Here is a 14,534-nt window from a genome sequence, read left to right as displayed (position 1 = left end):
TTTTTTTAGATAGTAGCCTACTTAGTGTAAAAAGCTTTTAGAGCCACTGTCTTAGAGAGTGCGTGTGCCGCTGGTCAGCGACTCAGAAAATGGATGGATGGATGTTCAATATTTGTGACAGAAGGTAAACCAGCTAGCATTGCTCTGGTATGTTGTAATTACACGACAGCGTTAGTGTAGTTAACGACATGCCCAAGTAGTGTTCGAAAACTATTTTTCATTTGACTGATGGGTGAACTATACACTCCACTATATAAAAATCCATTTAGGGTTTAGGAGGTAGGGAATGAGAGAATGATTCCAAATGCTTGTCCTCAGGCTTCCCCGTATGGCATGAATAGTTCAAATCAAAATGGGTAATGAAAGAATTGACACAGGAGTCCAAAAAACTTAGCCATTTTAATTTGAAAATTATTATTTTTTTTACATACTGAACAAAAGGAGAAACTATTGCAACAATGTTTTAAAAAGGAAGCTGCTTGTGTACATGATGTCAAATATTGACATTCTGCCGAGGCAGTTTCTACTAATTGTTTAATAAGGACGTTTGCCGGTGTTTGGAGGGGGGAATACCTTCCTAATGGAATTCAATGTGATATTTGCTGCAGCTCTGCTGGCTTTAATACACCCAAAAGAGTCTTTTTGGCGTTCAGTGTTGTCCACCTTCAGAGGAGGACGAGATCTCTTTGTGTTCTTCCCAATGTTGATGTTCACACCCCCGTTTCAACTTCTCCTCTTCCTGATAATGACAAGAATGACTGTCATTATTACACTGGCCGGCCAGGAGGGAGGGTCACAGCATGACCGTGGTTTTAAGGATTGACAGAAACTTGGGCGGACGGGGGTCCCGGACACACACATCCAAGTGTGTTTGTGTGTTGCTATGCTAATGCTAACTCAAACACATGGAAGCTCATGCAACATAACTAATAAATAGGAAAGCAAATGCTGCGTGAAGACTGTAAGTCCGGGGTGGGGGATGAGCAGCTCACCCGTGACCCTAATGAGGACACGGGCTCTAGTAAATGGTTGGATGGATGAAAGGGAACTGACCTAGATAAATGCAGGCTTTGGGTAAAGCTATGTCATTCAAATCCATACGGATTACAACATGCATACTTTTTGTCATTTCTTTTCTGCAAAATAATGGTATGCTGTTATTCGCCCGTTAACCAGCATTCTAGCACTGGGTGGGCAAAGTTTGGCCCGCAGCCACATGCATCCTGCTTTGGTCTTTAATTCGACCACTGAGCATTTACATTATCACGAGTCCTGTAATATTTGTTGCATTAATTTAGCCATTTTTTAAAATAAAAATTGGTTAATTAAAATGTATAATTTTGTATCTATAAATCTAATTAATTGGTGAATTTTAGTTTGATAATAGTTTTGATTTATTTTAAACTATTATAAACAATGAAATAAAAAACAGTCCTATAAACATTTTTACATATACAGTTCCCACTATCAATAATAAAATTAAGGATTTATCATAAATATCTTTTGTCGACTAGTATAAGTGCCTAAATCATTTTTGACTTACTGTCACGATGTCAATAGAAAATACCAACGTGCTTGCTAAGAAATTGTTTTTTTCTTTGTCTTTGTAGATATCCAGGTGATGGTAATCCACAAAGGTTAAATCCAGGCAACAGGACTCTTCTTGCGTGTGTTGAATTCCTGTTCCCCCCTCCCCCCCTTGTTTTCCAAAAACGCAAAAAAAGATCTTGGGTAATTACAGTACCGTGAAAAAAATATTTGGCTCCTTCTCAAGTTCTTTTTTTTTTTTTTTTTTTTTTTTACAGAGTTTCCCCACTTCATGTTGAAGATTAACAAACAAATGTCAGTCACAAATCCATCCATCCTTCCATTTTCAACACCGCTTATCCTGGTTAGGGTTGCGGGGTGCTGGAGCCTATCCCAGCTGACTTCAGGCAAAAGGCGGACTACACCCTGAACTGGTCGCCAGTCAGTCACAGGACACATATAGACACGGACATCCATTCGCACTTACATTCACACTGTCACTGAGTGAGAACTGAACCAACGCTACCCGCACCAAAGTCAGGCGAGTGTAAGATTACAGGGACGACTCATCCAGGGTATCACAAAGAAACCCAGGACAACACCTGAAGAACCTAAGACCTCCCTTGCCTCAGTTAAGGTCAGTGTTCATGACTCAACAGTAAGGAAGAGACTGGGCAAAAACGACATCCATGGCATAGTGAAAAGACCGTTCATGCTTGAAAACTCTCCATCCATCCATTATCTGAGCCACTTATCCTCACAAGGGTTGCGGGATAAAAACTCTCCAGTTTTGCTGAATTAGCACAATTCTGAAAAGAAGAGAGGGAGAGTGGGCTAAAATATCTCCACAGAGATGTAACATACTCATTGCCAGTTATAGAAACCACTTGATTTCAGTGACTGCTGGTGAGGGGGGCATAACCAGTTATTAGGGTTATGGGGCAATTACTTTTTTTTGTTTTACACGGCGAGATAACTTTGAATAGGTTTTTTTTCTTCAATAAATAAAATCAACATTTAAAAACTGCATTTTATGTTTACTTGGTTTATCTTTATCTTTATTTAGATTTGTTTGATGATCCTAAACATTAAAGCTAGAGAAACTGTGCAAAAATAAATTATTTAAGTAGGGGGCAAATACTTTTTCACGGCACTGTACGCTATTCAGCTAAAGATATTTTACATCTACATTTTAGATAATTTTTTAAATTAACCTCATCTACAAATAAACTGACCCATCTGTCTGTTTTAAAACTCAAATGTGGCCGTTGAGTACAAAAGTTTTCCTACCCCAGCTGTAGGGTTAGGTAACTACCATGAGGCCTCGTTAGCGTGCTTAGCCAGCTAGGCTAGGCCAACTACATGCTCCTTCTTTTCTACCAATAGATTCCCCACCCTTGCTGTAAAACGGTGATTTCTATCCAAAGGGAGATACTATACAAAATGCAAAAGTGAATGCAAATGCATGACGTATGGGCGCACACACTGTATGAACACACTGTCTGCCCGTCTGTGTATGAGTGCTGTGAAATATTGTCTGCTTGTGGTGTACAGTGCGCGGCAGGATGTGTCTTATCTCGACGGAGCTAAATGTGCGCCAGCAGCGGCCGCATCTCACTTTCGGCGGGCTCACCCTCCGCGGCGGGCAGCTGGTATACAACGCAGAGGGACGAATACACGCAGCCCACGAATGACATCAGGCTGGCAAAGTACATCACCCCCTGGGCGCCGCCCACCAGCGACGTCAGGGGTCCCATAGCCACCGAGACTAGGATCTGCGCCAGGAAGTACTGGCAGCTGAGCAGTGAGATGTCCACCCCCATCCCACGCCGAGTGCCCTCCTCTGATGAGCCGCAGAACTGAAAGGCGGGGGCACAGAGAACACGAAACAATGTCATCATCTGGCTTTGGCCTATTAGCGGCGCCCATGGCCCCCTAATGTTGTCCCTTTCCCCCCCTCTGTTCGACGCCCCTGCCTGTATGGTGGCATCACACAAAACAAGCCATAGAAAAAGACAATCACGCGTGCTGCTTGACCAGGTGTCCCAATACCTTTGTCTGATTGGTTGTTTTGCCCATATTGTGCTGAGCAGCCGGAGACTTTCTGTGGTTATTGTCAGAATTTTCCTCCACTGGTAATCGTCTGTGGTGGCGTCAGTGTCTAAACTGTTTCCACTAAGTTAGAGACAGGCAATTGTCCAAAATGTTAAGATGAACCCTTCCGATTCTATCATTTCATTAATAAATAAAGAGATATGCTACTTAGTTTTCCCCTTGAGGTCTATTTTCACTCTAAGTGGGGCCGTAATTCCCCCCAAGTTGCCACAATAAAGTCCGTCTTAGGTTGAATTATAGCACCGCCTGTTGGCCAATTGGAATAATGCACATAGAAATAGCATAACAACTATACCCTGTCGGTGAATTCCAAGATTTGTTTCCAAATACATTATACAGGTACATGTTTGAAGATAAATGCTGAAAACATGCAAAGAGTGAGAACTATGTCGTACTGAATTGTGGAGTTAAACAATAACATATAGTAAGTATAGTGTTAAACTGTTTTTCCACTTTCAGTTTTCCTCATTTTATTTTTTTACTTTTTATTTTTTGGGGAGCAGGGCTAAAATAGGGCCAAGTGGCTGTGGCACGAGTCCCCCCTCCCCCACTTACAAGAACTTACTTAGTTATAATTGGTTGGCCCATTTCGACTACTACTGTACAGCGTGCAGTTAGCTAGCTAGCTATGGCTACACTTTGAAAATGTACCTTTCCTGGATGCCACAATTTACAGAACAGCGCAGTGTCATTACCGGTATTTAAATTGCAGTGAGGAGCCCCGGAAGCTTGTTTGCTCGCAAGGTAGCTGGTGGCTAGCGCCTCTCATCGAGGGGCAGAAAGCCTCACGACCCGGTAGGATATATTCTGAGTCTTTAAATTGATTTTTTAAAATATTTCTGTGACTTAAACATGTAGCGATGTGACGAAGTAGCATCCAATTTTCAGCGGGTTGTTGTTTCACACGTTCTGTGGACACACCCACACATTTTGAGAGCGGAGACAATGACTTGATTTATCCTGATTTTGAAGCTGGAAATACCTTCCTCTCCATTGCATGTCTGTCGGGTGTCTTCAAACGGTGAGTACTTTATTTTTTATTTGAGTTAAATTATTTTTCACTCATATGACAAGATTACCTAACCAATGCCTGTACAGTTGTTGATAAGCCTGGATTGGGTTCAAATTTAAAAAACTGGAGGTTCCAGTGTGTGTGTGAATTGGATTTGGCAACAATCTGTATTGGCCAAATCTAATGTTTACAAACGTCTGAGCACACAATAGGACAGTTTAGAGTCTTAAATTAACCTAACATGCATGTTTTGGGAATGTGGGAAGAAGACGCAGTACATGGAGAAAACCCAATAAAGTATGGGGAAAACATGCACACTCCACACAGGAAGGCCTGAGTTGAGATACGAAACCAGAACCTCTTAAAGATGAACATGCGTGCAATCTGAGGACTGACCTGGGGGCTTTGGTAGTATTCACAGAGCAGAGAGTAAGGCAGCGTGCATAGGGAGGAGAAGAGCACCCCATAGGTGACGCACAGAGACAACACCACGTAGAGGTTGGTGGACAGCGTGGCCAGACCGGTGCCCAGGCCGAATGCCAGGTAGGCGAAAAAGTAGAGTGTGCGCAGAGAGAAGCGCTCCTCCAGTTTCTCCAATATGGCTGGAAACAAATGATAAAGAAGGCAGACTAGGATAGGAAAAAATCTGATATGATAAGGCTGTAGGAGGGGAGGGTGGGGACTTACCTGAATAGAAAGCAGCACTGAATGCATAGATGCACATGCCCCAGCAGCCCATGCTGACCCCAGCGTTGTAGCGCTGGTAGGCCTCAGAGTCATGGGGCGCTTTGGGGTCTCCTTCGAATACAACCTCCCCCATGAAGTCTGTGTAGAAGAGCAGCATGCCTTCGAAGGACAGCCAGCCTGCAAGAACACACAGGCGACATAATATATGCAGGACTTCTGGCTGGATGTCACAGTGGACCCTCGAAACTCCAATGCAATCCGAATGGAATGACAAATGCCTGGTTGTAGACCACCGCTGATTAAGATACCTTTTTAGTTATATTGCCGTCATCATTCACAGGGTATATACAGCGGTGCCTTGACATACGAGTTTAATTCGTTCTGTGACCACGCTTATAACTCAGAACTCTTGTATCTTAAATCATTTTCTCCCATTGAAAGGAATGGAAATCCCAATAATCCATTCAAGCCCCTCAAAAAAAAAATATATATACTAGTATTGTGTTTTTAAATAAGAAAAATAGCCCTCTGTAATGTTGTACTTTATTAAAAAAAAATACAGTAATGTACAGTAAAAACGCCACATTTTTGCTTCATTTCAATTGTCATTGTACTGCTCCTTTAGGTGTGCGCGCCTTGGCCACCTGCAACAGTATAATACAGACATGGATATACTGTACATGGAGACAGTCTTCAGCAGGCTGCAGTAATATTACTCATTCTTCATAGAGGACAAAGTATATGGGTCATTTTCATAAAATTTGATCAATAATGGTAAATACTTGGGGGGGGAAATAAAAAAATTAAAATAATAATAATTATATATATATATATATATATATATATATATATATATATATATATATATCCATTTTTTTTTTACCGGTTATCCTCACGAGGGTTGCGGGCTGCTGGAGCCTATCCCAGGTATCTTTGGGCGGGAGGCGGGGCACACCCTGAACTCGGTCGCCAGCCAATTGCAGTATATATCCATCCATCCATCCATCCATCCATGCATTTTTCAAGCCGCTTATCCTCACAAGGGTCGCAGGCGTGCTGGAGCCTATCCCAGCTATCTTCGGGCAGGAGGCGGGGTACACCCTCAACTTATATATATATATATATATATATATATATATATATATATATATATATATATATATCCATCCATCCATTTTCCATACCGCTTGTCCTAAATACACGTCTTTTTATAAAGACAAAAGTGCATAACAGTAAAGACATAAACAGCTTCATAAAAATCGTGTGAGTTACGCAATTTGTGTGGCCCTTCAAACTGCGAATTCAAGTGCAGAAATGATCCCAACTACTCATTGAACTGTTACACTCTTGTCTTAAAAACACAAGGTGGAATTCTTTTTGCTTGATGTTTAACTTGACCGTCAATTTTAAGTGGGAGTGGCATTAAACAGCTTGAAGCCTCTTCAGCTTGAAACCCTTATAAGGACAAGCACTACAGAAAATGCATGGAATTTAGTTAGCTATCTGAGTCCAAGTTCCGAGGGTCCACTGTATTCTCAAAACAGCATTTTCTTTTTGGATTATGTCATTTACTCACCCAAAAAATGGTTAGTGCATAAGCTGCGCAGAGAGGGAGGCATCCGGTAGATGGCTATACACAAGAGTTTCATTGACATTTGGGATTCTCCTGTCTCAGCATTCTCGCTTATGTCGCTCTCGTAGCGCACACCGTTCAGCAAAATGTTTGCAACCTTCATCACACACACACACACACAAAATTAGCATGAGTTTGGAAAATGTGTCAATTGCTAAAATGCATTGGTGGGCCATCATCACCAGCAAGGCTTTGTCTGCTGCCCTAAACACGATCAGAAACACTCACCTACATTGGTGACGTAAATTCTCATAGCTGTTCCATGGAACTACAATAATTTATTCCTAACAGTTTATTCTCTTTTTTTCATAGTTTCTCTTTGCTCTGTTGCTTCTAGTACCTGAATGTGGGAGTTGTATTTCTTTCTTTTTTTTTGTCCAATCATGTATCAGTCTCTACATGCTGCTTTGTCAATCTAATCTGCCCAGAGTCTTCAGAATCTACACTGCTAGCTAATGTATATAGCTAATACTGTAACAGTATTAGCTATATGATTCTTTCTTTCACCAATCAGATTTAATATTAAAACTGGCTCTTGGTGAGATCAGCATTTTTCCCTCCTTTGGTTGGTTGGTCAGAGCTAGTAACAACCATGTTTTACTTGCCACACACTTCTGTAGTGATTTGAATACATGAACACATTTAATAAGAATCATTTTTGGTGAATATGATGTATTTTATTTTCATTTTATGGTTTCTGTCATCTTATTAGATAAATATTGATTCTGAACTGCTCCAGATGACCAATGATCACCGTTACGTGCTGTTATAATGTATTGCGTTTTTGTGTAGTATTGATTGTTTCTATCATTGGGACGTTATAGTGGTGGTATTGAGAGGGGGATTAAGTCAGGTCTGTCCCCACTGAAGGCCCAGGTACCAATTGCATGGCCCGCCAAAAATTTCGAGTCTTACCTGCTGGCTAAACGTCACAGTTCTCCTGCGTCCGTTCTCCATCCCGACTATCTGGGTCGCCATGGGGTCCTCCATGAGAGCCAGACTCTGAGGTCGCTTCAGGATTCCGGCAGCGGAGCCCCGACGTGGTTCTGGACCAGGCTGCGCCCCCGATGTGACCTGAGATGCTGGTTGGGATTGTGAGGCACCCTCTGTGTCTGGATGACAGACCGCATCAGGATGCCTCTCTGCCTTGGTGGACCCTTCTGGGGCAGGGGCAGGGGAGTCACCCGGAGGCATTGAAACAGAGTTGGGGGGCAGGAGGCCCTGTGGTGTCTGTTGCCCAGTGTAACAGTCTATGAGAACACTGTCTATGTAGGAAGTCCCCAATGAGGAGGCGAATTCATTGATGCCGGTGAGCGAATTGTCCCGACTTATAAAGCTGCCATATTTTGGCGTAAGGGGGCTCATGGGCGATATGGGGCTAGTGAGGCCAGCACAGAGGCGGGCGTTGGCACTGCAGGAATGTGCCAAAGAGTCGGGGTGGCTCGACTTTGACAAGTGACAGCCGTATTGACCTTCCTCGTCCTCTTCATCCACTGCCAGCGCAGATCCTGGTGGGGCGGGCGGTGATGGAGGAAGAAGAAGTTTGGGGCTCTTCAGGTGGTTTTTGCCAAAGGGCTGGCTCTTTGGCAGAGGTCGCTCGGGGATACTCGTAAGAGTCATGGCTGTGGCGATCACCAGGGTGATGCTGGTGAACATATAGATGACCCGCAGCTGACCTCCCATTGATTTTCCGAAGTGGGTTTTGTCCCAGTTGATGCCGCCCACGATGTACCCAAAGCCGCCCCCAAGTCCTGCGACAAATGATGGAGAAATAAAGTAAGGCACCGATTTGTCTGATGTCCTTGCAAACAGATGTTGATTAAGGCTGGATTGGTACTACATAGAGTAGCATGGTGTCCTTGTGGTTAACACACCTGTCTCACATTTCTGGAGATTGGGTTTTAATTTCAACTCCTGTTCTCCCCATTTTAGCATAGGTTTTCTCCAGGTAGCGGTACTCCAGCTTTCTTCCACATTCTAAAAATATGCATGCTAGGTTCATTAAAGACTAAATTGTCCATAGGTGTGAACGTGAGTGTGAATGGTTGTTTGTATATATGGGTCCTGGGTTTGGCTGGCGATTAGTCCCCCGCTTCTCTTTCCAAAACTCAGCTAGGATAGGTTCCAGCTCATCGCAACCCTAATGAGGACAAGCGCTATAGAAAATGGATAGTTTGTGATGGTAATGACATAGTTTAGGTCAAATTGACTCTTCCTTTAGAGGTCCAAAAGGCAGGTCACCTCAGGCCTTAGGTTTGCTATCATTTTCCTGATTTAGTGGTCGTTCGTCTCTAAGTTTTTTTTCTGTAGTTTGGATTTACTGTGGGTGTGTTATTTGGTGACTTCATCCATCCATTTTATATTGTGTATCCTGTTCAGGGTGGGAGGAAGGAAGACCACTCTGAGAAAACCCAAGGGGAGACTCAAGACCTGCAGTGTGAATCCAACCTAAGATTAACCTAAATCAGGCAAAACACGTTCCGATAATGAGGCCAAATCGGATATTTTTTCCTTCCGATCAAAGTCAGTAAAGGCCTGATTGCCAGATGTCTCTGAAAGATTATCTTGACATTATCCTGTGTTGTGGGGTGTGTTGAATGTGATTTTTTTCCTTTTCTTTCCCTCACCGGTCTGCTTGGAAAGCGGTCGGGGACAAACTTCAACTTCAATATTTACGATGTTTAATATTTACGATGGCAAATCCTGTAATTTTCTGCGGCGGTATCATTATGAATGTGGTGTGCTGTATCAGTCATCTCGAGTACACCACACATTGTGCCACACTCATTTAGAACACAATTTCCGATTGCTTCCTGGTCATGTGTCTCTCATTTTAAAACTCCGTTAAGATGTTAAACATCAGTTAAGATGACGCTATCTGTGTACCCTGTTTTAGCTCTTGTGCCAGGTTAGGTGACTAGTATGAGTCACCCGTAGCCCACCTGCCAGCAGAGCATGGATGTTCAACCCCCGGTCCTGGTCCTCTGGGCTGCACACATCCATCATGTAGGCGTGACTCGGGTTGTCTGCTGAATCTGCGCTGAAGTCCATCAGGACCACGCCACACACCGTCAGGAGTATGCCCCACTTATGATTAGACGCCGTATCCGCTAGCGCTCCTCCAATGTCCCGTCCGTTCAACACCAGAGTCAAACCGACCAACGCCCCTGGAGGTAAGTACCATTACTAGTTTGGGGGTACAAAAATCCACAAAACCTGTACTTTTATGCGACAGGAAGCTGTAATAGTGGATGATTTTTGTGTACTTTTCATAGATGATATTTTCTTAATCCACGAGGGATTAAAAAAAAGCAACAAACCGCCTACTCTTATATCTCTTGCAAGTCCCTACTCAACAATGCACAGGTAACTCACTGAGGCACTTGTGTGTCTTACCTATGGCCAATACAAAAATAAATGGTCTCCTGCGTCCAAACCGGGATGTGCAACGGTCACTCCAAGCTCCAATGAGAGGCTGTACCAGGAATCCTTGAAGACAAGCACAGGCCACAACGTTAGGCATACAAAGCTCGGCACACAGATTCCCCAGATTTAGTGTCAAGTTTGCATGTTCTGCTCGTCCTTGCGTGGGTTTTCCCTGGGTATTCCAGCCTTCTCCAACAGTCTAAAAACATGCATTTTAGGTTAATTGAAGACTCAAAATTGCCCATAGGTGTGAATGTGAGTGTGAATGACTGTTTGTCTGGATGTGCCCTCTGGTTAGCTGGACCGGACCAGGGTGTACCCCGCTTCTCTCACCAAATGTCAGCTGGGAGAACAATTTAGATTTATATACTGCCTTTCAAAGCACCCAAGGCGATGGACTGATCACCGATCAGTGGCAGGGCACATTTAGACAACAAATGGACTGCTTGCCAGACAATCACAGGGCACATATATAGCGCTGGATAGGGTCCAGCTCACCTGCGACCCTACTGAGGATAAGCGCTAACAAAAATGGATGGATGATTGTTTGTCTGCATGTGCCTGTGATTGACTGACAACCAGTCCAGATTGTGCCCCGCTTCTATCGCCAAAAGTCAACTGCGGATAGCTCCTCCATGACCCTAATTTTGACAAGCACAGTAGAAAATCGATGAAAGGATGGGTCACAAGTAGGAAGAAGCCACATTTCTGGAAAGCCCCTTACACACTATATAAGCCACCTTTTTACCTTCTCACAGTCCACTGTGTAAGGTACTGACGCAGGATGGCGGGTTGAAGTTCTAACATAGTAACAGAGGCGTAACAGAGGTGGAATGAGTATGATATTTAACTCCTCATACTCACAGCCCATGCCCCTTTCCGCTGACATCGCCACGTGTCTAATTATTGTAATCAACAGACTTCTCTCCCCAAAAGTCAGCAGGTCCAGCTCCAGCTCATCCGTGACCCTCGTGAGGATAGGACAAAAGAAAATGGATGAGTGAATGGTTGATTATCTATATGTGCCCTATGATTGGCTGGCAGCCAGTCCAGGGTGGCCCTACGCTTCTCTCACCAATGGTCAGCAGTTTTCAGCTCCAGCTCACCCATGGCTTTAAAGAAGACAAGCGCTATATAAAATAAATGAGTGGATGGTTGTTTGTCTGTACATAAGCGCCCTGTGACTGACTGCCGACCAGTCCAGGGTGGATCCCTGTTTTTCTCGCTGAAAGTTAGCAGGGATAGACACCAGCTAGCTCACATTTGTGAAACCGTGCTACATGGTCTTCGCCCCTGTGCCCCGACTTACCCAGTATGGGGCTAATGAACCACACCAAGCTGTAGAACTGATCGGGCAGGCCCATCTGCAGAAGCACGGGCGTTACATAAGCCGTCTCCATGGCGTAGCTGAATTCGATCCCGAACAGGATGGAGCCGTTGAAGAGCAACTCCTGGAAGGTGCGTCTCGGTGGCAGCTCGCTGAGGTCTAGCCTGTCCAGGGGACACGGCGTGTTGGGTGGCGGAGGCGGCGAAGGTCGGATCAGCTTTTGTCGCTTGGGCTGCCGCTGGAAGTTGTTGGCACGGTGACTTAGGAGTCGGGTGGAGGACGTCGGGAAGCTGGCCGTCTTGGGAAGCGAGCTTCTCCAGAGTCCGTCGTGAGCCGAGTGTAGCCTCCTCACGCTGGGACTGGCCAGGAGGGGGTCGCTGGGGGTGGCCATGCCCGGAGACGACATCTCTCTCAAGGCAGTTTACACTGCAGCACAGTCAGTAGACGTTAGAGCTGACCCAAGACATAAGAAAACTAAGGCTTTCAATGCAAATACTTGATTCTCCGCAATTTTTTTTAAAATAATTGCCTATAGTAATTGTTTAAACTGGCGGCACGGTGGGCGACTGGTTAGAGCGTCTGCCTCACAGTTCTGAGATTCGGGGTTCAATCCCCAGCCCCGCCTTTGCGGAGTTTGCATGTTCTCCCCGTGCCTGCGTGGGTTTTCTCCGGGCACTCCGGTTTCATCCCACGTCCCAAAAACGTGCAGGGTAGGTTGATAGAAGAGCTCTAAATTGCCCATAGGTGTGAATGTGTGTGCGAATGGTTGTTTGTTTCTATGTGCCCTGCGATTGGCTGGAAAACAGTTGAGGGTGTACCCCGCCTCCTGCCCGAAGATAGCTGGGATTGGCTCCACCACGCCCGCTACCCTTGTGAGGATAGGCGGCTCAGAAAATGGATAGATGGATGGATAATCGTTTAAATTATAAATATACCACAAACTAGATTCCAAAACCCTCATTTTACAACTTTACTCTTAAAACTAAATAGTTTACAGATTATTTAATTTTGTACTTTTACATTTTGTGGCAAAGTCTCTAATTTACATTAAACAACCCAGGCTAAACTTGGCTCCTTCCCGACATACAAAAATGTTAATCCCTCAGTCAAGATTTATCACTTTTACATACTTCCTTGACACTAATTACTACTTTCCTCCTAGCCAGGGCTTTGGCACAATCTTGTGGCATTTTAGAAGATTTTGGGAAGAGCTCAGAAACTGTGAACAGGTGAATTTTTCAAGAAATAGCTGAATATAGGTTCCTCAGGAAAAAAAACTGTGACTAGGCGGCGATTCACTGTATTGAGGAAGAATAGAGTAAAACATTAATAAATTTAATGTTTGGATGAAGGTAGTTTATTTTTGTTTGTTTAGCTTTTGCACAATTTTAATACCTTTTAATACATAATTATCCATCCATCCATTTTCTGTACGGCTTATCCTCACTCGGGTCGCGGACATGCTGGAGCCTATCCCAGCTATCTTCGGGCAAGAGGAGGGGCACACCCTGAACTGGTCGCCAGCCAATCGTAGCGTACATATAAACACACTAACATTCTTAGTCACATTCACACATAGGGGCAATTTAGAGTCTTCAATTAACCTACCTTGCATGTTTTTGGGATGTGGGAGGAAACCAGAGTACCCGGAGAAAACCCACGCAGGCACGGGGAGAACATACAAACTTGGCCACCTTGCTGCCTACTTCTGTTCAGTTATATCATTATCATCATATTCATCATCAAAAATATTTTTTTCATTGTGCCAAGCTATCAAAATATGTATTGTACATAACTGACAGTAAACATTTATATTTTTGAAACTTTTTTTATGTAAGTACATTTCATAATCAGTACTTTTTCACTGTTAGTCGTTGTAAGTACAGGATTTGAATCTGAACTTCTACTTTTACCGGCCTTTATTTTTACACAAGTACAGAGTGTGAGTGATTTTGCCACCTCAGGTTTATAGTAGGTGTATGAATGATCAACACACAATATTATTGAAAGTCACTTTTTCTCATTGGCAGAAATAGAGGGCTACAAAATCCAATTTCGCTAAGGGCCCCATGCAGGCGTGGGCCACCTCAAAAGTCATTGCTCATGGTCGTCAGGGGGCGAAGTTAGGGTGGGTGGGGTGGATGTATCGGTCGGGAGGACACTGCAGACACCAATGCGCATGGAGCTGCGCATTGCCCATGTGCTCGCCCAGTGAGTATGCGGCATCGCGATGCTTTTTAATATTTAATGCAAGAAACGGGATTTAATGGCGTCCAATAAAAAAAAAAAAGGCAATCTTATGTTTAGCCTTCAAATACAAACGAATCCATCGATGTAGTTACGCAATCGAGATCACTGAAAAACACACGAGGCAAATGAAAAATAGATAATTACCTTGTCGGGCTGCCTTGTCATTTATAGCCGCGCGATCCGTAAAGAGCAACCATTGAAGTTTATAATAAGAGGCGTCAAATGGATTACGGGAGCCATGATAGGTGCTGTTTAGGTTCCTTTGATGCAGTCACTCCGAGGTGTCGTTTTTCCTCCCCCCCACCCCTAAAAAAATCCTCTTCCTGCCGGTCCCTTCCGTGACGTCACGCTCCTCCCTGCAACATCAGCACCGCCGAACGTCTATGAATTGTCAACACAAATATGAACCGGTATTGCTCTCCAGAAGTCATTTAGGGCGCACGCACGCATAAACACACGCACACGTTTTTTTTTTTTTTTTTTTAAAGTATAGTATATCGTAAAAATACAAAAGTAGTGCCAATACATGATTGAAAAATAAGAAATTATTTGAAAGA

At 43.9% G+C, this 14,534-nt stretch overlaps 1 protein-coding gene across 4 annotated transcripts; it reads right to left on the bottom strand.

Annotated features, from left to right (window-relative positions):
• Positions 1-396: 396 nt before the first annotated feature.
• On the bottom strand, positions 397-14,263 carry slc45a1 (solute carrier family 45 member 1). 4 transcript variants are annotated; one of them, XM_061688594.1, is made up of 10 exons: positions 14,122-14,263; positions 11,710-12,153; positions 10,371-10,463; positions 9,917-10,141; positions 7,890-8,725; positions 6,918-7,071; positions 5,342-5,518; positions 5,051-5,256; positions 3,161-3,386; positions 397-739 (listed from the first exon to the last, which is right to left on the bottom strand). In XM_061688594.1, exons 2-10 carry the CDS (start codon positions 12,131-12,133, stop codon positions 711-713), a joined length of 2,370 nt encoding a protein of 789 aa, XP_061544578.1. In that variant the 5' UTR covers positions 12,134-12,153; positions 14,122-14,263; the 3' UTR covers positions 397-710. The 4 variants fall into 4 exon arrangements, with proteins under 4 accessions (XP_061544578.1, XP_061544576.1, XP_061544577.1 ...); XM_061688592.1 differs by having other exon boundaries at positions 397-3,386; XM_061688593.1 differs by having other exon boundaries at positions 397-3,386; positions 11,710-12,180; positions 14,122-14,132.
• Between the last annotated feature and the right edge of the window lie 271 nt (positions 14,264-14,534).

Source organism: Phycodurus eques, chromosome 10 (genome assembly GCF_024500275.1).
Source record: "Phycodurus eques isolate BA_2022a chromosome 10, UOR_Pequ_1.1, whole genome shotgun sequence".
Taxonomy (NCBI): Eukaryota; Metazoa; Chordata; class Actinopteri; order Syngnathiformes; family Syngnathidae; genus Phycodurus; species Phycodurus eques.
Note: the sequence above shows the minus strand (reverse complement) of the source record. Positions and strands in the feature narration are given on the sequence as shown.